This window comes from Hydra vulgaris, chromosome 10, assembly GCF_038396675.1.
Source record: "Hydra vulgaris chromosome 10, alternate assembly HydraT2T_AEP".
Taxonomy (NCBI): domain Eukaryota; kingdom Metazoa; phylum Cnidaria; class Hydrozoa; order Anthoathecata; family Hydridae; genus Hydra; species Hydra vulgaris.
The window spans coordinates 32,962,335-32,990,301 of NC_088929.1; the positions used below are offsets into that span (position 1 = coordinate 32,962,335).

The window sequence follows — 27,967 nt, forward strand, 5'->3', positions numbered from 1 at the left end:
CTTTGTTAAACTCTTTTAAATATATATATTGCATAACATAGAAGAATGGCTTATTTTAGCATAAAATTACTTTCATTTGTTCACCAATTTTTTTGTCTTTACTTATTTGATATAAGCAATTTAAATCTAAGATCAAGTAACAATACTATTATTATAGTAATTTTGATTAAAATTCAAAATAAAAGTGCATCTATTAAAAACATGGTGCATTAAGACATTTTATACATTTTCCAATTGATATTTTTACATGGCTGCATTGTTAACACACTTTTCCTATTACAATACTAATATATTATTAACATTTTTAAAAGAAGCATTTGAAAGATGTTTATGTATAACTTAAAAAAATTTTAAATCATAAAATACAAATAAAAATAATTTATTACAAGTTTGAAACTTTTCGAAATTTGCAGAACTAATAACTGAACATTGAAACTTTATTTAGGAGACTAAACAAAATAAAATAAATTAAAAGACACATTTTTTAAAAAGGTTTAATAACTTAATGGCTGATAAAAGTCAGCAAAAAATCGCAGTTGGAGGCTTAATGCCTGTTAAAGGATTTAATGGTTGCTAAAATACATAAGGGGTCTTCTGAACAAAGGTTAGAGAATAAACACTGCATTTTGAGAATTATGGGTTCAAAATCATAAGATTTTTGCTTAAGGCAAATATTAAAATTAATTTATAATTATTATAATTTATTTATAAAAATCTACTTATACATTTAATAATAATCATTTATTCAAATCTTATGACTCTTAACATTATTATTAAAAAAAAAACTTGATTTGGAAATTATACTAAACTATTAGAGAATATACTTTAAACATGCATCGTATCTGTTTATTACCATTCTCTCTGTTATTTTACATTATCTCCATTATCTATCTGCGTCATATTAATATTCAAAATGTTATATTAAGAGATAATTTAAAAAGTTTAGATAAAAAGAAAACTATAAGCAACAAATAGCAATAAAAAATATCACATTCACAAAAGCTATATTATAAGCAACAGGACATTGTATGCAACATGATAAACAACATCATTTGCAAATTATAAACAATATCATAATTAACTTTATTAACATTATGTGAATAATATACTTTTTTATTAATTGCAAACACAATATCAATGTATTAATACACTCATACACTTCTGCTACTATGGCTGGATGGAAAATTTCCAGGTATTTATACACAATATCAAGGTATTTATCACTCCACAACACTGCTGCTGCGGCTGGGTGGAAATTTAATAATTGAGCAACACACAAACCAACTGGGTTGCAGTCATCTGAGTTGCAACATCAAATTTAATATAATCAATATCATTAGCAACATTAAAACATAAGTCACAAAACCATTAAACATCCTAACTTTATCATTTTTAATTAGAACAACTTTTATTTGTTTACTGTTTTATATGTCAAGGTTGTAAATTGTAATTATAGCTTAAAAGTATTGTAATGTTAAATAAAAACAAAAACAGTCTTAACAGATGTTTTAATCAGTAAGCCAATATTTGCAACAAGTTTATAAACATTAACAAAAAAATTAATTTGTTTAAAAAAAAATAATAATAATTACTTTAATTGATTATTTGTGGACAATCCTTTGTTTTAAGTTATGCTTTACACATAAATAAATATTTTATTTATCTATAATATAAACTTTTCTTTGGATTTAACCCAATCCATAAAAAGTCAGGTACAGATACTGCATTAAATAATATACTAGAATATATGAACCAGGTTTCTGACATTTTTTCTTGAATCACTTTTATCCCTTATTATTATCTATTATTACTATTATTATTTTACTATTATAAACTTACTACTATTATCTGTTTAAAAACTTTACTACTTTGTTTACTACTGTTCACCTGTTACTACTATTATCTGTTTAAAAACTTTTCTACTTTATTTACTACTGTTTACCAGTTACTACTATTAACTGTTTAAAAACTTTACTACTTTGTTTACTACTGTTTACCTGTTACAACTATTATCTGTTTAAAAAAATGATTATTTTTATATATTCTACTATTTGGTAGGAAAAAAAACAACAAAAAAGTAATATTAAACCAGTTTACTCTTTTAGGAAGTAGCTGTTCATCTAACAGAAAATCTTTATGACGTAGCTCTTCATCAAAATCTCCATACTAAATTGCAAATATAAAATCTCTTAAGTTTCACAAGTAAGATTCAAACAAGTAAGATTCTCACAAGGTTTTTTATAAAACAACATTCACACAAGGTTGAAAAACTTAGCATAGAAAATTAAATTCTAAATTAATTTTTTTGTTAGATTAATATTTTTTTTCCTGTAAAATAACAATACAAAAATAAAAAATAATTCTTTTATATTAAATTTAAAATACTATATTTATGTTATAAAATAGGTTTTACCAGAAATTGAAAAAAATCCATAATTTTAGTTGACACTTCAATTAACAATTTTTTAAATAGTGAAACATACCTTTGCTTGTACAGCAAAAGCTGCCATAAGAACTGCTTCTCCAGCAGGACAATAGATATTTTCATTCAGAATTTCATTTTTAACATGTATGAAAAATAATTGCTGCGTAATATTTAAAATAAGTCCTTGTTCAACATCTTCAGGATAAAATTCGACTCTTAAATATAGTTTCACAGTATTTATTTCACCTCCAAGCTCATTGCGCAACTAAATTTTATAAAAATAATAAATGAGAATATAAAATATATAAAGAAACAAAAAAAGGTATACTTTTGATAATAGCTAATTAGAGAGTAAAATGGACAATTACGCCAACAATTCTTTAAATCTAAACAACTTGAGAACCATAAATGCATATAGAAATTTTTTTTTTATTGTTATAAGATATTTTTTTTAACTTCAAAAATTAAAGAAAAAAAAATCTTTTTAATAATAGGAACAGAAAAAACAGGAATTAACAGAATAACAGCAAAATTACCCTAATAAAATCTAGGTTGGAGTAATTTTGCCAATCATATTATTTACAACATAAATTTTTTTTAAATAATATTTTTATAAAACTTTTAAAGCACATCTACGATCAGTTAAATAAAAGCAATCTAACAATACTAAATAAATAAATAAAAAAATTATTTAACTAAAAATAGAGTTTTAAAATCATCGTTTGCAAACTATAATACATAAGAGATTATACAAAAACTTTTGTTTTCGACATTTTATTGTTTCCGACATTTTATTGTTTATAACATTTTATTGTTTCCGACATTTTATTGAGCAATAAAACTCTACTGTATTTTTTTAATGTGTCAACATTTTTCACAAACCCATTTTTGACAAAAGCTTTTCTCACATTGCAACCAAAGGTTTTGCTGATCAATTGTTGCGCTATTGAACAGCTTTTTGAGACTTTGCTTTGCTGCATTTTTTCTCTTCTTAATTTGAACTTTCTTTTACGCCATGGTCAACTTCATCTTTTTCACTGTCAAATGTCACATTTTTTTGCTTCAATAGTTGGTTTTAGTTTTTGGTAGCTTTTAGCTTCTGAATATTTATTTTGCTGTCTTCATTTGTTCAAAAATTAATAATTCTGTGACCTTCAACTACAACTTGCTTCAACTTGCTTTTTGGACTTCTGATTTCTTATTTGCAGGTACCTTTTGAGATTTTCTTCAATTACTTATCTCACTAATTATATTTCTTCTAATTGAGGAGTGACAACTGACAGTAGTTGAGATGCTGTTGATGGAGTTGCTGGTTTTATTTGTGAAGACGTTGATAGTGTTGTTGGTTGAATTGGTGCTGATGGATTGTATAGCTTTGAAAGCTTGAGATAGAGACCTGTATTTTTAAACTGACTGCATGTGATCTTTTGAAAGCCTGCTCTGATGAATATAGTTTCAAAAGTAAGAGAGAAAATGTCGGCTTATCAATGTTTCTAAAATTAGTTTCTTTGTAGTGTTGTTAAAAAACTGCTCGCCAAACATTTTTAACATGATAGTAAATGCCTGAATTAAGTTGTTAGAAAAATGGGATGGTAAAATTTTTAGCTTTTATTAATAAGTGGTTGTCTTGCTCCTCTTCTAATTAAGTTTTTAACCTTGATCACAATTAAATCTGATTTCACCCCAGTTGAAAACATTTTTTGGCTTGTCCAGTACATCTGCATTTTTGTAAGTTGTTTGAAGTGTTTCAAAAAGTTCATCAACCACTTGGTTAGTGCATGAAGCTGCTCTCACTACTGAAACGCTTAGTGCTTTGCATTGCCTAAAACCCATGTACCACTTGATCTTTGGCTTTTAATTTTTGAATAGAACAGTTTAATTTGTTCTCTTTAAATAGTCGTACAACAAAGATTTCAAATAGTGGCACCCCAGTCACCTAGAACTTGAAGCATGTGAACCAGTAAGGATTCAGTCACATAGCTAAGTGTATATGTATATATATACATATATATATATATATATATACATATATATATATATATATATATATATATATATATATATATATATATATATATATATATATATATATATATATATATATATATATATATATATATATATATATATATATATATATATATATATATATATATAGATCTATAGTTTGTTGTCTTTGGGAAGAGCTGAAGGAAAAAAGTGATTCTTCACTAACATATACGTCACTTTTAATTACTTTTGACTTTTGTCCAACATTTGCGTGTTGGACGAAAGTAAAAACCATTAATTTAATTACAAATAAATCATTTTAAAAAAAAAACACAAAAACGCAAATTTAATTGACCAGAATGTTTTAAAAACATTCTGAATGTTTTTAACAATATAAACAATGTTTTTATTTTTATTTTTTTTAATAAAATGTTTTTATTTTTAATTTTTTTAATAAAATGTTTTTATTTTTATTTTTTTTTTACTGTAAATCATGCGCGGAGTGTTGCTACATCGACTATCTTATAGTCTGACTCGCAAGGGAGTGCTGCTACATCGACTGACAAATAGCCTGACTCGCAAGGGAGTGCTGCTACATCGATTGACAAATAGCCTGACCCGCAAGGGAGTGCTGCTACATCTACTATCTTTTAGCCTGACCCGCAAGGGAGTGTTGCTACATCGACTGAGGGTTTGGTTAGGGCAGGCAGTCTCTCAATTAATAATAAAAAAAAATTCCGGTCTTGCATTTTAATTTTTACTTTTTGTCAACAAAATATGGAAAAAACTTTCGGACAACATCTACGGGTTGTATATATATATATATACATATATATATATATATATATACATATATATATATATATATATATATATATATATATATATATATATATATATATATATATATATATATATATATATATATATATATATATATATATAGATAGATATAGATATAGGGTCATTCCATGCCAAGTGGTGCAAAGGTCCCTTATGGACCATCTCAGATTTTATTGAAATTTTTTGATTTTGTACATATATATGTTAAAAGCATGTTTTGAAAATTTTAGATCAATATCTAATATGGTTCTTGAGAAAACGCTATTTAAGTAGTGGGCTATTTTGCATAAAATTTCACTCTACAAGAAAAAAGGGTTTTTTCATCATTTTTAACAGCCAATAACTTTTGAACAAGTTAGTTTTATACTTCAATTATTATAAGATAGCAAGTGTGCTGGGGAAACTTTGAAAAAAGAAAAAAATATTATTTCTGGCATCTTAACTTTTTCCATAATGGCGGGCTAAAGTTGATTTTTTTGTTTTAAGAATAAGTTTTTTTGTGATTTTAAAGACCTTAATCTTAAAAACTAGTTACAAAGTTAATACAAATCAAATTGCCTGCTGATCTACATGTGGTGGATAAACATTTTTAAAAAAATCAGTTGATTAAAGAGCTGCATTCAAAAGTTATAGGTCTCCAAAATGAGTCAGATCGAGATTTTCGTAAAATTGATCTGTGATGCAAAGCATCTGTTACCTAAGATGGCACTTTTTTTTTTTTATAAAATTTTTTATACGCATCAATTAAAGACTTTTAATTAAGAAAAACCAAAAAAATTAATGGGCGCTTATTTATAACCCCCAAAAGGTAGTCTCTAAAAGTCAGGTAAATTTTCCATAAAAAATTATTACTTTTTAAAAGTTTAGTTATTGTTTCATTTAATTCTATATTACTAGTATGTCAATCTAAAAAGTACTAATAAAACCAAATAAATTGTTGTATTTTAGAACTAATTAATAATAAGTAATATGCCTGAGCTTTCTACTTGCTGTATTGGTAAAGCATTAAATGAACAGTGCTATCTATCTAATAAAAGTAAACGCTACCAAGAACTGTCTAAACTAAACCAAGAGCTTATTTCTTTGAGAAGCAAAATAAATCCCATAGATTTTATTTGTAGCTATCACGAGAAAGTTTACTTGTTGAGGTATGAGAATGAACATCGCAGGTATTGTTGTAATCCGTTGAACAAGCACGCAAAAAATGTGAAAAGTAAGTTTCAATATTTAATATCTTAATTTAATAAAAATACCTTAATAACACTAAATAAAAAAATAAAAAAATATTTAATAATTATTTCCGTTATTTTTTAGATTCTCTTAGAGTTATCAGTCTTTCATATGCCAAAGATTTTGGTTTAATACCTGGTCAAAAAATTTGCACTAGTTGCAGAAAAGCTCTGAATTGCAAACATAATACAAAAGAAAATGAACTCCAAGAAAAAGAAATTTATGTTGACAACCATACATTAAAAGAAGATCTTAATTCAAGTATTGCAAGTTTTGGATGCTCACCTCTAAAACTTGTTTCAAAAAAAGATAGAGTTGCATATGGAAAGCGTAAAATTGATAGCGTAAGAGCTCATACACAAAAGGCTGTTGCCAATGTGCTAGGTTTAGAAATAGCTGTACTTTGTGGAATTGAATCACCCTCAAAAAAATGTTTGATAAAAACTAACACAGATTTAGACAATATTATGACTCAAATTAAGTCAAAATTTGAAAAAACATTGTCAAATTCTGAAAAAATCACACTTCTTACACTCACTCCAGACAGTTGGTCAATAGAGAAAACTCAGAAGTTTTTTTTTACTTCAAAAAGATCTGTAGTACAAGCCAGAAAATTAAGTAAAAAAAGTGGAATACTATCAAAACCTTCTCCAAAATCGGGTAGAAAACTAAGCTAAGATGTAATTACAGAGGTTGTTCATTTCTACGAATGCGATGAATATTCAAGGGTTTGTCCAGGAAAAAAAGAGTTTGTTTCAGTTAAAGTAGATAGTAAAAAGCAACATATCCAAAAGCGCCTTCTACTAGTCAATATGAAAGAGCTACATATTGAGTTTAAAAAGAAATATAATTATCTTAAAGTTGGATTTTCAAAATTTTTTGAGCTAAGGCCCAAGTGGTGCATTCCTGTGGGTGGTGCTTCTGGTCTGCATGCATTTTGTGTTTGCCAGTACCATCAAAATGTAAAGCTCCTTGTACAGAAAAATCCTGGAATTTCTGATTACAAAATCTTATTAAAATTAATGGTTTGTAGCATTGAAAATAGAGATTGTATGCTGCATAGCTGCGATAAATGTCCTGCTAAAAAGGTTTTGTTAGACTACATTGACACTTTGTTTACAGAAAAAGAAATTAGTGAAGTTAACTTTTATCAATGGCAAAAATCAAATTACCAATGTACTTTAGTACCAGCAACTCTACCTTTAGATGAATTTATTGAAATGGTTTATGAACAGTTAGATAGTTTACGAGTGCATCATTTTATATCAAAAAGTCAAGCCACCTACTACCAACATTTGAAAACTAATTTGAAAGAAAATCAAGCTTTGGTTCTTCTTGACTTTGCAGAAAACTATAGTTTTCTAATACAGGATGCAGTGCAAGGTTTTCACTGGAATAACAGCCAAGCAACTGTGCACCCCTTTGTTGCGTATTTTATAAAAGATGGAAAACTTGATAGTCAAAGTTATTGTGTTATATCAGATCATCTGAAACATGGAACAGATGCTGTTCATTGCTTTATCGGTAATGTTATTGATAAACTTAAACAATTACAAACATTTGAACACATTATCTATTTTAGTGATGGAGCTGCATCACAATATAAAAATTACAAAAATCTTATCAACTTATGCTACCATAAACACGATTTTGACATGACTGCAGAGTGGCACTTTTTTGCAACATCGCATGGTAAAAGCCCTTGTGATGGTGTTGGTGGAACAGTGAAACGTCTTGTTGCACGAGCCAGTCTACAATCACTAAACGATCCTATTGACACACCAAGCAAAATGTACAGCTGGTGTGTTCAACACGTCAAAGGAATATCTTTTTTTGTTGTTGACAAAGTTTCAATAGAAACACATACTACAAACTTCAATTTGGAAGAGAGGTATTGTTCTTGTTCGACAATACCTGGGACACGAAACCACCACAGTTTTATCCCAATGTCACTTACCTCAATAAAAATAAGAAGAGTCTCATTTGATATTATTTGCACTAATGTGGATTTTTCTACTTGCAGAATTTATATTAATAAAATTTCCAGTTACTCACCAGGAGAATATGTGGCCTGCGTTTACGATGCTCAATGGTATTTAGGAAATATTCTTAGTATTTCAGAAGAGCATCAAGATCTTAATATGAAATTCATGAAAAAGTCTTTATATAACAAGTTTACGTAGCCATGCAGAGATGATCTTTGTTGGGTATCTCTAATGCATATTTTATGCAAAGTGCAATCTCTTAAAGTCCAGTCAAACAGTGGAAGATTTTATAGTATTGACTTAAAAGAAATCAATGAGATTATTTTATTATTTGAGAAATTTAACTTTTTGTAAATTTTATTATTTTTGTTTATTTTCTTAAAAACATTTTGTTTGTTTTTCATTAAAAAAATTATTGTATTATAAAGAGGGGAGGGGACAGAGGGGATTGGGATTTAAAAGTTCTTTATCTAAAGGGATTAAAAGGCTTTAAGCATTGATATTTTTTAATTGATATTTCATAATAAATAACATTATATAATTTAATGCATTTATTTATTATGCCAATTTCAGAATTTTATGGAAAATTTACCTGACTTTTAGAGACTACCTTTTGGGGGTTATAAATAAGTGCCCATTAATTTTTTTGGTTTTTCTTAATTAACAGTCTTTAATTGATGCGTATAAAAAATTTTATAAAAAAAAAAAAGTGCCATCTTAGGTAACAGATGCTTTGCATCACAGATCAATTTTACGAAAATCTCGATCTGACTCATTTTGGAGACCTATAACTTTTGAATGCAGCTCTTTAATCAACTGATTTTTTTAAAAATGTTTATCCACCACATGTAGATCAGCAGGCAATTTGATTTGTATTAACTTTGTAACTAGTTTTTAAGATTAAGGTCTTTAAAATCACAAAAAAACTTATTCTTAAAACAAAAAAATCAACTTTAGCCCGCCATTATGGAAAAAGTTAAGATGCCAGAAATAATATTTTTTTCTTTTTTCAAAGTATCCACAGCACACTTGCTATCTTATAATAATTGAAGTATAAAACTAACTTGTTCAAAGTTATTGGCTGTTAAAAATGATGAAAAAACCCTTTTTTCTTGTAGAGTGAAATTTTATGCAAAATAGCCCACTACTTAAATAGCGTTTTCTCAAGAACCATATTAGATATTGATCTAAAATTTTCAAAACATGCTTTTAACATATATATGTACAAAATCAAAAAATTTCAATAAAATCTGAGATGGTCCATGAGGGACCTCATTAAAATTTGCACCACTTGGCATGGAATGACCCTATATATATATAGATATACATATATATATATATATATATATATATATATATATATATATATATATAATATATATATATATATATATATATATATATATATATATATATATATATATATATATATATATATATATATATAAAGAAAGAGAGAGATTAGGGTGACAATTTTTTTGCATTTTTTTAACTTCATTTAAAAAAAATGCAAATACACTGTGTAAATACCTGCTCTCCACCTATATACTAGCTTATATTGAAAATTTTAGCTTACTAGGATCATTGAAACAGGTAGATTTAGGTATTCTTTTAATAATTTGAATATTCATCATTTTTTCCCAATATATACTAACAAATGTATGTAAAAAAAGCATATGTTAGTTTGTATAATTACTGTTTTATATTATTAATATTATTAACTTCGATCTGAGATAATTAACAAAAAAGTTTAACCATTAACGCATGTTTGCATTAACAACAATATAATTAATAACAATATCTACTTCAAATTAACAAAATCTTTCTGATAAACATTCTTTGAAATCTGTTTTCGATTTTCTTGAACAACTAGCAAATTGTTTTGTCTCTGATCCTCAGAGTGTGAAGAGTTCACAAACTTTTGTAAAAGTCCAATGTTTCAAAACAATCATTTGTGACACTGCAGTGTTTAATAAAAACGACAAATTTCTTGCACAAGAGTATCAAGTATAGCCTTCTTTATTCTGCCATACTTTCAACCAAATCTTTGTTTCCTTTACTAAGTCTAAAAAAATGACAAAAAAAACCCCAGCTTTCACAGGTAACAAGTTCATAAAGTTTATTATTTTCATCTACTAAAACACTAAGTGGTTTCTCTTTATTAATTTCACTAATGTCAGAAACCTTGTACTCCAACAAGGCCTTCAAAACATCAGACTTTATTTTGAATTTTAAGGTCAGAATCAGCAAGAGCCATGACTACTGCTTTAGGTGAATGATACCAGGAGTGAGATTTTAAACTATTTAAAAGTGAAGTTTTTACATCAACAGTCCATTCTTCTTTTATGATTTATGCTACTTTGAATGAATTGAAGTCATTCAATACTGAATATTCAGCAAGGCTGGATTTTAAAAACCCTGGAGCATAAAATATAACAATCATTGGACAAACTCTAGATACTAGAATCTGCTAGTCTTCATTTAAGTAGTTTATAACTGCCAATGTCAACTCCAAAGCCATGTGATATAAAGCATCTGCCATGAATCTAGCTTCATGACAGGCATATTATTATTTTAAGATAGAAAGCTAAGTACTCCACAAGATGCCTGTAATCATCTTGGGGGAAAATCTCAACTTCAAGAACAAATTTAATATGTCTTTGCCTCTAAGTATATCTGATGAATTCCATAACCAATTATGAGAATATTCTCATCAAAATTTTTAAAACTAGAAGAGGCAACACAAGTAGATAAAAAAAAATGGGACAAAACTTTCCCATTGCTTCTTAAAATTGGAGTAAAGGGCCTTTCATGGACCCTTGGTTTTATCTTCAGTTATTGACTTGTAAATATGTTTAATATGTATTTCATGTATGTGGTGCCAATATAATAGCCATAATGAAGGTTTCTGAAATACTCTTGTTTTGTTATAACTGCACCCTCTCTCCTGTGTGTGTTGATACTACAGAATTAAACAGAGTTTAATTCTGTAGTATCAACACACACAGCAAATACTTGGTCTGAAACTTCAAAATATTCTTTAAAATTTTGAGTTACTAAAGCCTGATCAGATACTTTACCTGTGTCACTTGGAACTTCTCCCAAGAGAAGATTGTCCTTGTGTCGAAATTCAGGACTAGTAAGACACAGCAATTTTATCTCTTGTAAATGTTTGTCGGATTTCCTTATACAAATGTATAGAGTACAAGATTTTTTCCTCTTATTTCCTTGATATAATTTTGTCTAATTTCATTTCTGTGATTATGAGCAACCTCATAGCGCTTAAATCTGACTGTTTCTCTGTTTATCTTAATTTTTTTCATATTTACTCATTAGTAGTTCATAATACTGGCTATAAACATTGTTTTATCTCAGTAGCTTAAACCAGTCCTTACACTGAAAGGAATTGTAACTGAAATTAGGCCATCTCGAGTAATTTCTTTATTGACAAGGATTGAATTGGATTAAAGCATGAGTGGTAAGTTAGTAATTTTTTTTTTTTAGCATTGTTTGATGTTTTTTGTTGATATTCATCCTCATCAGAATTATAATTAGTATTACCTACCATCTATGCCAGACAGGGTTGTTATCTGTCAAATATGTCTGAGACATATTTTCTGCCGACATAAAATATGTCCTACATATTTTCTATCGACATATTTTGACATAATTTTATGTCTGAATTATTTTCTGCTGACATAAAATATGTCAGACATATTTTCTATCGACATATTTTGACATAATTTTATGTCTGAATTATTTTCTGCTGACATAAAATATGTCAGACATATTTTCTGTCGACATAATTTGACATAATTTTATGTCTTTGCAATCAATTTTGCTTCAAAAAACTTTTACTTTAAACCCTATAAGCAAACATCAGTTGTTTCATAAAGGTCTTTTTCTGCCCTTTTTAGCGATGTATCATTTGATAGTATTGACTAATATTGGCATTTATTGACTTATTTATTGATTATGACTTATTTATTGATAATGACTAATATTGACATTGATAGTATTGACTAATATTGACATTTGATAGTATTGACTAATAATGACTAGTATTGAGGCATCATTTCATAGTATTGATTAGTATTGATTAGTATTGGCGCTTTCCCTTATTAGAACTTTACAGTTATTTTTAATTATTAGTTGATCCTGAAATAGATTTCATTATGAAAAATTGAATTCAAAAGATTCTATGAAAAAAACGGTTCACAGAATTTCAAAAAATTCGTGCCAAATTAAATTCATTTAAGCTGAAGAATTTGAAAGATTTCACAAAAGTTATATTCAGCTCATTAAATTCATATTAAGAAGACTAACCGGTAATAATTTATAACTAATTACGAATAATATACTTTTAGTTATAATAGTTATGATTTATTTAACAATAAAATAATTGACAATTGCATTATAACAGCATAATTAACGGCCATAAACTTGCATAAAATGTTTTGAGTGAAATATATATTGGAATAATTATTTTTTTTCGTTTTCCTTACGATTTAAAGTCAAAAATGGAGAATAATTTATTGAATGAATCAACTATTAGTTAAAAATAACTAAAAATGTTTTTTTTTAAATATTATTTTAATCAAGAAAATAATTTTAAGTTTAGTCATATTAATAAAACCCATTTTCAGTAATAAAAACTCAGCTTGAGATGGTTTTTACATTCTAATAAGGCAAACCGCCAATACTAATCCATACTAATTAATACTATCAAATACTATCAAATACTATTAAAATTAGGGGTATTTGAGGTAAAGTCCCTAATATTGTCGAAAAAAAAGTTGTCCAAAAGTATGTCAACCTGAGTCTCAAAAGAAGCGTATTTTCATAGAGATTTTAAAGATGTTATTCGTTTGTAAAAAAAATAAGTATTTTTTGTATTATTGCTGAAAAACATTTTGTTGACATTTTTCTAAGAGTCTTTAGCATTTTTTCAAATAATTTTTTTGCCAAAATATTTTAAGGAAAAATTTTTATATTTTCAAAAATCTCTATACTATCTTCTAAAATACGCTTTTTTTGAGACCCAAGTTGACATACTTTTGAACAACTTTTTTTTTAACAATATTAGGGACTTTACCCTTAAATATTAAAGATCTGAACCCAAATATCTTTACAACATGACGTGATGGTAAAAAATGAGTTGCATATTTGAAATCAAAATGTGAAATGCAATCCAAAAAACAAATTGTTTGTTCGGCACCAAAACAAAAAATTTTTTTTGTTGACCGTCAATTATAATTGATTGCAAAAAAACAACAAATTTGTTAAACTATTTTTACTTAACTCTGTAAATTAAGTTGAAATGCGCAATAAATTTGTTAGATTAATTTATTCTTCAAGAATATCAAACAGCAAATAGTTCAGATATAAAATTATGTCAAAATATGTCCATAGAAAATATATCTTACATATTTTATGTCAGCAGAAAATAACTCAGACATAAAAATATGTCAAAATATGTCGATAGAAAATATGTCTGACATATTTTATGTCAGCAGAAAATAATTCAGACATAAAATTATGTCAAAATATGTCGACAAAAAATATGTCTGACATATTTTATGTCAGCAGAAAATAATTCAGACATAAAATTATGTCAAAATATGTCGACAGAAAATATGTCTGACATATTTTATGTCAGCAGAAAATAATTCAGACATAAAATTATTTCAAAATATGTCGACATAAAATATGTCTGACATATTTTATGTCAGCAGAAAATAATTCAGACATAAAATTATGTCAAAATATGTCGATAGAAAATATGTCTGACATTTTTTATGACAGCAGAAAATAATTCAGACATAAAATTATGTCAAAATATGTCGATAGAAAATATGTCGGACATTTTTTATGACAGCAGAAAATAATTCAGACATAAAAATATGTCAAAATATGTCTAAAGAAAATATGTCTGACATATTTTATGTCAGCAGAAAATAATTCAGACATAAAATTATGTCAAAATATGTCAATGGAAAATATGTCTGACATATTTTATGTCAGCAGAAAATAATTCAGACATAAAACTATGTCAAAATATGTCAATCGAAAATATGTGGGACATATTTTATGTTGGCAGAAAATATGTCTGAAAATATGTCGACAGATCTGCCAGACATATTATGTCGTAACAACTCTGATGCCAGATCTACAATAATATTAGCAAAAAATGAAAATGAAAAAGTACATTCACAGACATTTTTTCAGTACCTCTATAGACATTTTTTTCTTATAATCTGTATACCTACAGTATCTCTCTTTTCTGCGTTTAATCTTTGCTTCAAGTTCTTAATCTATATGTCTGCTTATAAACTCCTTTCTAGCATTTTTCTGATCTTCCTGTTGCTGCTAAATCTTCCTCTTTATTCTCTTTGTTTCTTGGCATATCTTGACTGAGTTGTATAAGCTTTTTAATGCTGGGTTTTCCAATGTCAAAAGGAGTCTTCATGATTGATTGAAATTCTTCAACTAACCTTTCTTTGGTGTTCTGTTTCCAACTAGCAACTTTCCCTTAGTCATTGATACCCATTTTTTGTGAAATTTCACAAATTTTGATAATATTTTATCCTCTCCAATAATATAGTTTTTAAAACCACAGGACTCCCAGATGCACACTATTTTTTTTAGAAGACACAAATCTGATAACATGTTGTTTTTCGTTTGCATTTCATGTTAAAATTTGATCCCATAGGACAAGAAAAATTATCTTAAATTCTTTTGAATTGTTTTGATCTACTGCTGCTTAAATATTGATAATGTCTAAGAAGTAAAACATTAGTTGGAAGTTGATTCGAAAGTAAAAAAGAAATTGGAGATTTAAGAAAGTAAAGAGGCCTCTTAAAACTGAAATTCAGATGTCTAACATATTTCGACTTCTTTTTAATATTTGATTGCATCTTTAAGTCTATATGTTGGCAATTACATAAATAAAGTTTAATGTTTATTTTTTATTCATATTTAATTTATTAAACTTATTGATGTCATTACTAAACAATATACTAAATAATACCTTTAATAAACTTTACCTGAAACTATGTTTACTACACCTTTTTTTTATGTATGCAATTTTTTATTAATAATTTTGTTAAGAGCTTAAAAATGTTCAATATGTAAATGTAAAATATTTTGCAATGCAGTGTTATTCTATACATTGAATGAAAAATTAAACATTAAACTACATTTTATTTTTAAAAATGATATGTTTTTTTTAAGTAACGATGTATGACGATGAACAAAAAAAGTTTTGAAACATTTAAATATTAAATCATCTGATTTCTACATCTAGCACTAGTACTTGTCTTTAAAACAAAACAAAAACAATAATATCACTGAGGGGTGTAGAAAAGAATTAGATGCAGTGTCAATTTTTTTTGCAAAATAATTGTCGCCCTAAAATATACATATATATATATATATATATATATATATATATATATATATATATATATATATATATATATATATATATATATATATATATATATATATATATATATTAGGGCCCTGCAAATCACTATTTTTAGCTTCAAATCAAATCACAATTCGAAGCAAGTCTTGATTCATAAATCAAATTGAATCACGAGTCCAATAAGCATTTAAAGGAAATCTAAGTTTAACTAAAACATAGATATCCTCAAAATGCTGATTTGATTCGAGATTCGACTCGATTTGCAAATCCACGCCTGATTCGATTCGGATTCGATACCAAAAAAGGTGATTCGCAGGGCCCTAATAAATATATATAAATATATATATATAAATATATATAAATATATATATATATATATAAATATATATATATATATATATATATACATATATATATATATATATATATATATATATATATATATATATATATATATATATATATATATATATATATATATTGATTTAGAATATTGGCTATATATAAACTGTCAAATTTGTGGACAAGTTAATTGATGAAAAGTTCTAGTCAAGTGGAAAGTTTACTTTCAAGATTGAAAGTCAAAGCCTGCACCTCAGCATCATGGCTACATAATACATATCTATACCCTATAATATAAGTTACCTATTTCATTAATTTGATTCTTGTTTCATTTAAATCTAATGTTGTTTTTATTTGTTTCTTATAATTTTATTTATTGAAAGTTTTGACCTGCATAATATTTATATTTAAAATTATTTTTTTGTTTTCTATTTTTGCATTTAGGTTAAAACTGAAATATTTACCGTATTAGGAATCCTATACTTTTCAATTATTTAAAATTTAAGAAACATTAAAAATAAAACTATTCTTGGAGGCAGGTAACATTTTTGATGAAAAAAGAGCTAGTTTGTTGCCCAAAAAGTTGCACCACAAAACTCCTAAACTTCTAGACTACTCCTGTTCACACTATTCCTAAGCTTCTAGAAATTCATAATTGACCACGCATATAAAATTCATAATTGACCACGCATATAAAATTTCACCGGGTTTGCCAAGCACCCCGCACTTTCCACCCAGGTTTACCTGTAGTTCTTCATTGCCCTGTAGGACAATGATTTTTTGATTTAATTTACATAGTCTGTGTCACATGTCTTAAAAAAAGATAAAAATGAAGTTCCGGCATTCCAGAATTTATTTTTTACCTTTTTCTTAAGCTAAAACACATTTTTTAAACATTCTTTAATGTGAACACAATATGTGTTGGGATTCCTTTTAAACTACTTAGAATGTACTATTGCAAATATGTATTTTTATTTCTTTTAAAGGCTTCATTATTTCAAAATAAAAACCACAAATGTATAAACTACAGAGATAAATCACAACTTTATTATTGAAGTTTACAGATTAGAATTTTACATTTAGTAGCTTACTAACCAATTAGTTACTTAAACCTTAACTAAAACTGTCTACATATTTACTTTTTTTTTTTTTTTTACGATAAAGAGAATTGGTAGAATTTCTATCCATTGTAAAAAGATATCCGCAAAAATTCGAATCTGTTCTTTATAATCCAACCTTATTGCAAGCTCTTTGTAATAATTTCTTACAGATAAGGCCTGGATTTAAAAATATTGTTATTTAAAGTGACCATGGTTTCTAAAAAATCACCTTATTCTCAAAAAATAATTTTAAAAATAAATAAAGTTTTAACAATTATTTTTAATTTTTATGTGAATGTTTTAGGTTTGATAATATAAAATTCAAGCAATATTATAAACTATTGCTTGAATTTGTAAAAAGAAAGATTTATTGTCATGATAGAAAAATCTGGTTGATTCATTGTTGTGCTTCTTGCTGGAAATCTACAATTAATATAGCAAGTGACTTATTTAAAACATGCACTGACATCTGTACCGCAAGTTAAATAAATTAAAATTATAAATCAAGTATGTATGTCTCTAAGATCTTTTCACTTAATGTATATAATATACATTTTTGAATTTTAAAATTTTCCTTAAGTGCTGTTTTTAAAATTTGTAGGTTACTATTTTTATAGTGAAATTTCCAAATTGTAAAAAAGCTAAATTATGGAAACCAAAAAAGTAATGTAATTCATATATATATAAATGACATAAACCTGCTGAAACATTTTATAAAATCGTAATAACATCTTAACCTATTGTTCTATAACAATAATAAATAATAATACCATCGGTGTGGCGGAATAGCGTCGCAAAATTTTTATTGTCAAAAATGTAAAAAAGGAATAGTGTCACAAATTGTTGCATTATTGATTGTCGAATAACAGAATAAGGAATAATGTCGCAAAGGAGTTTAATGAATAGTGTCGAAAACAAAAAAAAGTAATAGTGTTGCAAACGAATTTAATGAAAATAGAAAAACAGAATAACATAAACAAGTTTAATGAAACAAAAATAAAAAAATTATAACAACATGTGTTTAGATAATGTCTGATGTCATATTGAAATAGCCTGCTGCCAGGGGCTTCAGTACATACATTAACTATCTAATAGTCTGCTGCTGCAAAGGATTGCCACTACACCAGCTGAGGGTTTGGTAGCAATCTTTCCTTTCATTATTCTTTATTTTTTCCCTTTTTTTTGTAAAAGCCATATGTTATAAAGATAACCAAAATGAGTAAGCAATTACTGAAATTAACTACTTGCGACCCTATTCTGTTTTTACTACTTGCGACACTATTCCTTTTTTTTGTTTTTAACACTACTCATTAAATTCATTTGCGACATTATTCCTTTTTTTTTGCGACATTAGGCCTTTTTAATATATTTGACACTATTCTGAAGTTTATTTTTCGACACTATTCCTGTCACCCATACTATTTACATGCCTAGTGATAAAGCCCTATATAGGATATCAATACAGGATGTTGAAATTTATAATTATTAATAAAACATGTCTATAAAACAAATAAATCCAACTTTAACACAAATTATAACATTTCTTATAACAAAAATGTGAATGAAATATAAGCTATCAAAAATGTTATATACAAAGTTACTTATTTTAGTTACGCTACTAAACATACTTTGATCAATGTTTCTAGAACCTTAGTTAACCTTCTTAAAACAAAACCATTAACAAACCACTCTATAAAGTCACTTGACATACTAAATAAATAAAAGTTTGTTAAACAAATACCTTTTTATCCATTCGAAGCCAACACTGTGTTTTATTAGGTTTTTCATAGTACAAACCAAAATAATAACTTTCACGTAAACCAATAACTCTGCAAACCAAATCAAACAACTCATTTCCTTTTAGACTATCCTAGATGCATTTAAGAAATATTTATTTAAAGAGAAAAATATTAAAAAAAAAAATTTTATTTTAATAAAAAAATAGCTTTTAGGAATACAAACATTTTGTATGTTCGGGTATGTAGTTGAAGTATGTCAGACTTAATGAACAATTTAAGGAACTAAGTGGTTTGTAAAACATTTTTCCTTGTCTTTTTTTGAAAAAGTATTCTGCATCTTTAGATAAAAATTACTGCATACTTAAGTGAGTATGAAACATTAGATGACATAATTAAATAGGAAAACTAGAAAATGCATCAACTGAGGACTAAGGCTTGGAAATGCAGTAATTTTCAACTAGGTTACTAATATTAATATATCTATATTATAACAAATATTACTAATAATGTTGAGAGCTACTAAGAAACAGAGTAAAAAACAGTTGAAAAGTAAGCAATTCTGAAGAGCTGATATACACAAAAACAATCAAGATAAAGTTTTTTGAACGCAAAGAAACAAGAATTGAGATGGAAGGATGTAACTTGACAGAATAAAAAATCGTTCAAGACTTTTATTGAGAGGAAAAAAAATAAAAGCTTGTTTAAACGGCAACCATGGTAGTTGCAACTTGTAAAAAAACTAAGGGATCAATATTACAGTGAGATAAAAATTCAAATATGGCCGCTTGCACAGTTTACAATGCATTTTCACACACTATTTCCAGAAGAGATCAAAATTAAAAGATTATCTGAGAAGAAATAGAAATGCCAAGATTATAGAATTAATAGTTCAATAATTTATTTTATTACGTTTTAAAGCATAAATTATTTATGACCATTATTTTAAAATAATAGTTCACTAATTTATTTTTTTAAGTTATTATTCACCAGCCACTACAAGCCACAGGCAATCACAGAAGAGAGATTTTACTCAAGACTAGTTATCTGTTCTAAACACACAAAGAGTGACAACTTTTTATTAGGACTTGAATAATTATACTCTTGAATAACTTGAATGTAATAATTAATAACTGAATCATCTATAAACAAAACAACTTTTGTAATAAGATTGTCACAAAAATTTATAGAACCTTCTAATACCACTAAGGCTGCTTGAAATGAAGAATAGTATTGTTCATTAAAGAAAGCTTTGATGCTGTGATAGGAGGAGAAACACTTAACAATTTTCCAAACCTTTCTGATATAAAGTTTATAAAGTTTATAGATAAAAATTCCTTTAATATGTCAAAAGCAACAAGTCTTGCCTTGCTTATTTTTTTAATCTTTTTTACCAAAAATTGGACTTTGACTGGATAACAATTGTGCAAAACAAAGAAAACCTTTAAGTAGTAAGGATTAGGAGTAAGGATTGACTCAAACTTGTTGTTTGGATAAGTCAGGAAAACATGAAGATAGGAGAGGTTCCAAAGTATTGATAGGCAAGGAAGAAAACCAGATAAAAGGCTGATGCAATGAACAGCAAGATGATTACTTTTGCTTCCACTCACATTAATGGCACTATCAATATACACTATCAATTTTAGTATAATGTTCAATCTAATACAAAAAAACAAAAAAATTTATTCTTAGATTTAATATATAAACTTCAATTTTAACATTTTTGATAACTAGAATGCCTGCATTTTCACACCATACAGACAGATTTTCAGATCATGACCTTGGTCAATCTACCACAAAAAAGTAACAGTGCACAAAAAGAAAAAATAATTAAGTGAAAAACATAAACTTACCATAACCTGTTTCACATAGGTAAAGACTGCTATTAATATTAATAATAACAATAACAATAACAATAATAATAACAATAATAATAATAATGATGATAGCAACAACAACAGAAACAACCACAACAACAAAAACAACAACAACAATAATAAACAATAATCATAAAATAATAAAAATAAAAATTACAGCCATATTATTTTATAATAAATTAAAGATTAATAAGGATAATGTCATTTATACAAAAGTTTGATCAAAGAAGTGACACCAAAGAGGAAGGAGGTAAAGTAAAGCAATTCCAATTAAAGAGCATATATTTTTTTTAAATATTCAAATTCACTTTGATTTTACAACAAATAAAAGAACTTTTTTTTTAATTCTGATTCACTCCCAACAAGGCTGCAAGCAACCACTATTAAGTTGGGAGTTACTAGAAAAAAAGAATAGAATTATAGAGCAAGGAAACGGTTGACAGAAAACTTCAAAAGTAGAACCTTGTATAAGTCAGGAAAACATGAAGATTAGAGAGAGTTCCAAAGGTTGAAGTGTGGGGAAAAAAGCTAGACAAATAAAAGTTTTTGGAGCATGCAGGGACATATAGAATAAAAGAATGAGACTTTGATGAATGACGAGTCAAGTGAGAATGAGTTTTAGTTAATGGAACTAGAGATGTAAGCTCCTTTAAGCAGCGATCATGATAGTATTTGTAGAAAAGAGAAAAAGACGCAATTTTACAATGATGGGAAAGAGGTTCAAGCTTAGCAGATAGACCGGGTCCAACTATGGTTTCAATGCGTTTTTGGAACTTGTCTAGAAGAGAAAGAGCATCATTAGAAGAACCAGCCCAAATATGATAACAGTATTCCATACAGGGACAAATAAGAGATTTGTAGAGGTAGAGAATGGATCAGGAGAGAGAAAATGGCGAGCACGATAAAGAGAAGCAACCTTAGCAGATGCTAATTTGTCAATCGATTGTATATATGGTTTCCATAAAAGGTCAATAGTAAATGATAATCCAAGAAGACATAAAGAGAGGACTCAGTGAGAGGGTTGCCATTCATCAATATAGGAATGTCGACAGTACTGCAATAGTTGTTTACAGTAAATAACAGAGTTTTGTTGGAGTTAAAATTTACTAGCCACTGTGAGCCCCAATTCGTTACAAAAGTCAGATCAGATTCAAGATCGACTGCCTGTTCTAAGCAATCAAAAAGAGAAGAATTTTCATCAAGACAGGAGTATAAAGTTAAGTCATCAGCAAAAAGAGTTACTTTAGATGTAAGGTTGTCGGGAAGATCATTAATGTAGATAAGAAACAAAATAGGACCAAGGATAGAACCTTGAGGTACCCCAGAAGTTACTGGGAATAAAGAAGATTGTTGGCCTTTGAGAATGACTTTTATAATGTGGTTAGAAAGAAACAATTTGATAAACTTTCCCAGATACATCATATGAAACAAGCTTTTGGAGAAGACCAACATGCCAAACTTTGTCGAAAGCCTTAGATATGTCAAGAATAATAGCCCTAGTCTCTCTGCCTCCATTTAATGCATGATAAAATCTTTCAGTCACAGCAGTTAGTAAGTCAGCAGTAGAGCAATAGGATCGAAAACTGTATTGACTTAAGATGAGACCTGAGAAATTTGTTTACCAAAGACTTAAAGACCTTGCTAATAACAGAAAGAAGACTGATTGGACAATAATTGGAGTGGTCAGAATGTTCACAGGAGTTTTTGAAAATTGGAACAACAGATGTCATTGTTACACTCTGATATTTTGCAGCTATTGATGGAATCAACCACTCTGAGAGCTACTACAAAGTTCGGGAAACCGTACTAACAGCCGGCCTCAGAACCATTAAACAAAGTTTTAGAGCTGTACCCTTAATAGGAGATAACAGGAAGAGTTGCATAGCCACTATCAAGGAGGCACAAACAAAAACCTATGAGAGAAGTAAAGAAGATCCAGCATTCATCATCCTAGGTAGGAAACAATGTAACACAGTTTTATATCTGCGCTAGCCTAATAGATAAAGAATGGGTTTGAGGCTGGTCAACAGAATTATTCTGCTTACCCCTAAAATCTTTGCCAAGGAGGCCTCCTACAAGACAGTAGCTGGATGCAGTTAATATCTGCCCAAGATATTAACTGCATCTAGTATTTTTATCATGTATTTTTATCAAGACACCACCTCTAGCCTTTACTCAACCAAAAACGCCAAGGCAGGGAATTTTTAAGTCAGAGTTTGTTTCTCCTAGCCTTTGCTGGAAAAAGCACACTTTACAAGGCAGCAAGGCATGGAGCAGGTGGTACTGGGTTACATAATACCAGTAGCAGGATGATCGTGATGGTCATAGGCTAAACATGTGACTAATGCAGTCTTTCCAAAAAATAAGATGATAGCCTTAAACACAGAGATGTGTTAATGGAAAAACCAATTTTTGTTTAGTTTTACAAAAAGCAAGCAAGTAAAGCGAAATTCACTATATCTACTTGCTTAGTGACAGTGATTTTTGATAATTATACTTAATAACAATAGTACATAGCAAGGAGGTAGAATAGAGTTGCAAGCAAAGTCCATTAAATGCAGTCAGTTTTAAATTATTGGTAATCATAAACATTAAAATTAATCAAGCAATAAATTTTTAAATTTTACCAATAAAATTCTAAACTTTATATTTACAAATTTTAATATGAAATCAATAGTACCAACAAAAAATTTAAAAGTAATAATACCTTAACATAAAATTCAAGTTCTTCTCCTGGTTTTGTAACTACATGTATATGAGCTTGAGTAGACTTTGGCATGACTCATCCTATATTGTAATAATGTATTTTCTGTTTTCATAAAATATTTTCTTAAACAATAGAAATTATTTTCAAAATTTTTTTTACTTGGTAATCAATAAAAATAGCGCCTACAAATTTACAAAGCAAGAAGTTTGTTTTGTAAATTTATATATATATATATATATATATATATATATATATATATATATATATATATATACATATATATATATATATACATATATATTTATATATATATATATATACATATATATATGTATATAATATTATAATATATATATATATATATATATATATATATATATATATATATATATATATATATATATATATATATTTATATATATATATATGTAAATAATATTATAATATATATATGAATATAATATTTTAATATATATATATATATATATATATATATATATATATATATATATATATATATATATATATATATATGTATATAATATTATAACATATATATATATATATATATATATATATATATATATATATATATATATATATATATATATATGTATATAATATTATTATATATGTATATAATAATATATAATAATATATATATATATATATATATATATATATATATATATATATATATATATATATATATATATATATATATATATATATATATATATATATATATATATATATATATATCTGTGTGTGTGTGTGTGTGTAAAATTCATGAAGCACTTTGGGTTTTTGCTTCATAACTATTATTTTAAAAAGCCATTTTTGTAAAATTCAATAAATACAGCCGCGTATTAAAATATTATGTGCATTATATTATTTTTTAATTATTATTTATTTTTTAATAGTGATTTATAAATTTTTTATACAGTTATATATTATTTGTTTTTATTTTCATTTTAGTCATTTATTATATATTGTACTGTGTATTATTACTACTATTTATTTATTTATTTGTTTCTCTTTTTTTTAATCTTATGCTTTTTTTTAGCTTAAGGTACTTGACCTAATTTTTTGTTTTGTTTGTAATGTTTGTTGTAACTTTTATCTTTGCAATGTTTATTGCAACTTTTGATTTTTTCGATGTTTTTCTGTGTATATTTTATTTATTCGTTTGGTCATAATATTTGCAATATTATTTGGCTATTATATTGTAACAACTATGTTTAATATATTTACTAAATCTTTATAATTTTTTTAACAATAGTCATTTTTATGTCATTGTTAGTTGTTACGTTTTGTCAGTTTATTACAGTTTGTAACTGTAGCTTTGTATGTATAAATGATTGTTGCATGGAAAGTAATACCGATTTATTTAAATCATTATAATTACTTTATTATGGCTATTAATATTGTTAAAATAACATGTTATTATTATTACTGTTACTATTGTTATTATTATTAATATTAATATTATTAATATTATTATCATCATTACTAAGATTAATTATAAACATATATAAATTATTTTTTTAAGATGTTTACTTAAGATTAGTATTTCAATACTAATTAGTATTTCAATACTCTTTGTAAATAGCCATGAAAATTAATTTTCAGAATATATATATATATATATATATATATATATATATATATATATATATATACATATGATTTTATTATATATATATATATATATATATAAATATATATATATATTTATATATATATATATATATATATATATATATATATATATATATATATATATATAATAAAATCATATGTATATATATATATATATACATATAATTTTGTTATATATAAATATATATATATATGTGTGTATATACATATATTTATCAACGCAAGGAATTAGGGATTCGGCAATGTCGACCTTACTGCTGATCTTAACCTCGTCGACCTCGTTTTTATGTTTTATGGTAAGACCTTTTTTTTGGCAACCTGATGCCAACCTCTAAAAGATTGAGGTCGGCAAATTATTGCCACCCTCATTTTTTCTAATTCCGAGGATTGATATATATATATATATATATATATATATATATATATATATATATATATATATATATATATATATATATATATATATATATATATATGTATATATTCTTAAAAGTAATTTTCACTTTACAAAAAGTATTGAAATACTAATCTTAAGTAAACACTTTAAAAAAATAATTTATATGTTTATAATTAATCTTAGTAAAAATTATAATATTATTATTAATAGTAATAATAATCACAATACTAATAATAACAATAATAACAATGATAAATAATAATAATAATAATAACAACATGTTATTTTGACAATAATTAAGTATTTATAATAATTTAAATAAATTGTTATTACTTTCCACACAGCAATCATTTATACATACAAAGCTACAGTTATAAACAGTAATAAACTATCAAAACGTAACGTAACTAACAATGACATAAAAATGACTATTGCTAAAAAATTATAAAGATTTAGTAAATATATTAAACATAGTTGTTACAATATAGTAACCAAATAATATTGCAAATATTATGACCAAATGAATAAATAAAATATACACAGAAAAACACTGAGAAAATCAAAAGTTACAACAAACATTACATAGACAAAAGTTACAACAAACATTACAAACAAAACAAAAAATTACATTAAGTACCTTAGGCTAAAATAACATAAGATTAAAAATAACATAAGATTAAAAAAAATAATAATAAAGAAAGAAAGAAATAATAATACACAGCAGAATAAAATATTTACTATAAATAGCTAAAATGAAACTAAAAACAAACAATATATGTGTATAAAAAATTTATAAATCACTATTAAAAAATGAACAATAACTAAAAAATAAAACAATAAATGACTAGCAAAAAATAATAAGTAAAATTATATACGCAAAAAACTGAAGAAAAAATAATCATTACTACAAAACAACATAACTAAAAAATAAATCAAAAATAAATAATCCGAGAAATTATATGAAAGAAAACTATATATATATATATATATATATATATATATATATATATATATATATATATATATATATATATATATATATATATATATTTATATATATGTATATATATAGTTATATATATATATATATAGTTATATATATATATATATATATAGTTATATTATATATATATATATATATATATATATATATATATATATATAATTATATATATATATAATTATATATATATATATATATATATATATATATATATATATATATATATATATATATATATATATATATATATATACATACATATAGAAATATATATATATCTACATATAGATATATAAATATATATATATATATATATATATATAAATATATATATATATATATATATATATATTTATATATCTATATGTAGATATATATATATTTCTATATATATATGGACATCAATGAATACGATTTTTCTAAATACTAATTTTTTATTAATTTTAGAAATTTTTGTTAGCTTTTTGATATTAGCATCTTCAGCTTTATTAAAAATTTATTCAAACAAGTGACTCACACAAATATTACACTGGAAATACTGAAAAATTCAACTTGCACACTTCTTTTTTCAACACTATCAAATATAGCAAGCTCTCTATAAAACATCAATGTATTTCACACTGGAACCAAATAATACCATTTGTAAAAAAAAGATTTTAACTAAATACCCTTTTATTATAGTACCCTATATAATTGTAGCAAAGTTTATAACTATGACAGAAAGTATTAAATAAACATAACATTAGCACAAATTAAGACAATAACCATAAAACCATATATATAATTAATAAACATTCTTCTTCTCAATCGAAACCGAATTAAGAAATTTTCATTTTAGTATATAATTAATAAATATTAATTTTATCTTTTATTATTATTGCTTTTTTTTTTATTACTGTATTTATATAACTATTATTACTTTTATTTTATACTGTCTTTTTTAAGTCTACTACTAATATTACTATTATCATTAATTTACCTTTTTTTTAGAAATCTTATTAGTCTTATTTATAATGACAGCGATTCCATTGTAGTAATAGTTTTATGATTATTGTCCTAATTTGTGCTATTGTTATGTTTATTTAATACTTTCTGTCATAGTTATAAACTTCACTATAATTGCTTTTAACATAATTTTTAACATTAGTCATAATTTTTAGTAAAGTTATCATGTTATAGTTACTATTTGCAATGCTTTTTTATTCATATTATTATTATTTTTTATTATATTATGATTGCAAT

General features: G+C 25.7%; 1 protein-coding gene across 2 annotated transcripts in view; it reads right to left on the bottom strand.

The window, feature by feature from the left end:
- LOC101239329 (merlin) overlaps positions 1–27,774 on the bottom strand; it is a 58,597-nt gene extending 30,823 nt beyond the window's left edge. Inside the window, exons 1-5 of one of the 2 annotated variants that reach the window (XM_065807833.1) lie at positions 27,705–27,774; positions 23,664–23,743; positions 19,085–19,213; positions 2,484–2,690; positions 2,098–2,166 (exon numbers count right to left, since the gene is read on the bottom strand). In XM_065807833.1, the coding sequence (XP_065663905.1) occupies positions 2,098–2,166; positions 2,484–2,690; positions 19,085–19,213; positions 23,664–23,735 (477 nt within the window). In that variant the 5' untranslated portion in view covers positions 23,736–23,743; positions 27,705–27,774. Of the gene's footprint in view, positions 1–2,097; positions 2,167–2,483; positions 2,691–19,084; positions 19,214–23,663; positions 23,814–27,704 lie in introns of those variants that run through there. The other variant, XM_065807834.1, reaches the window with a different exon arrangement.
- Between the last annotated feature and the right edge of the window lie 193 nt (positions 27,775–27,967).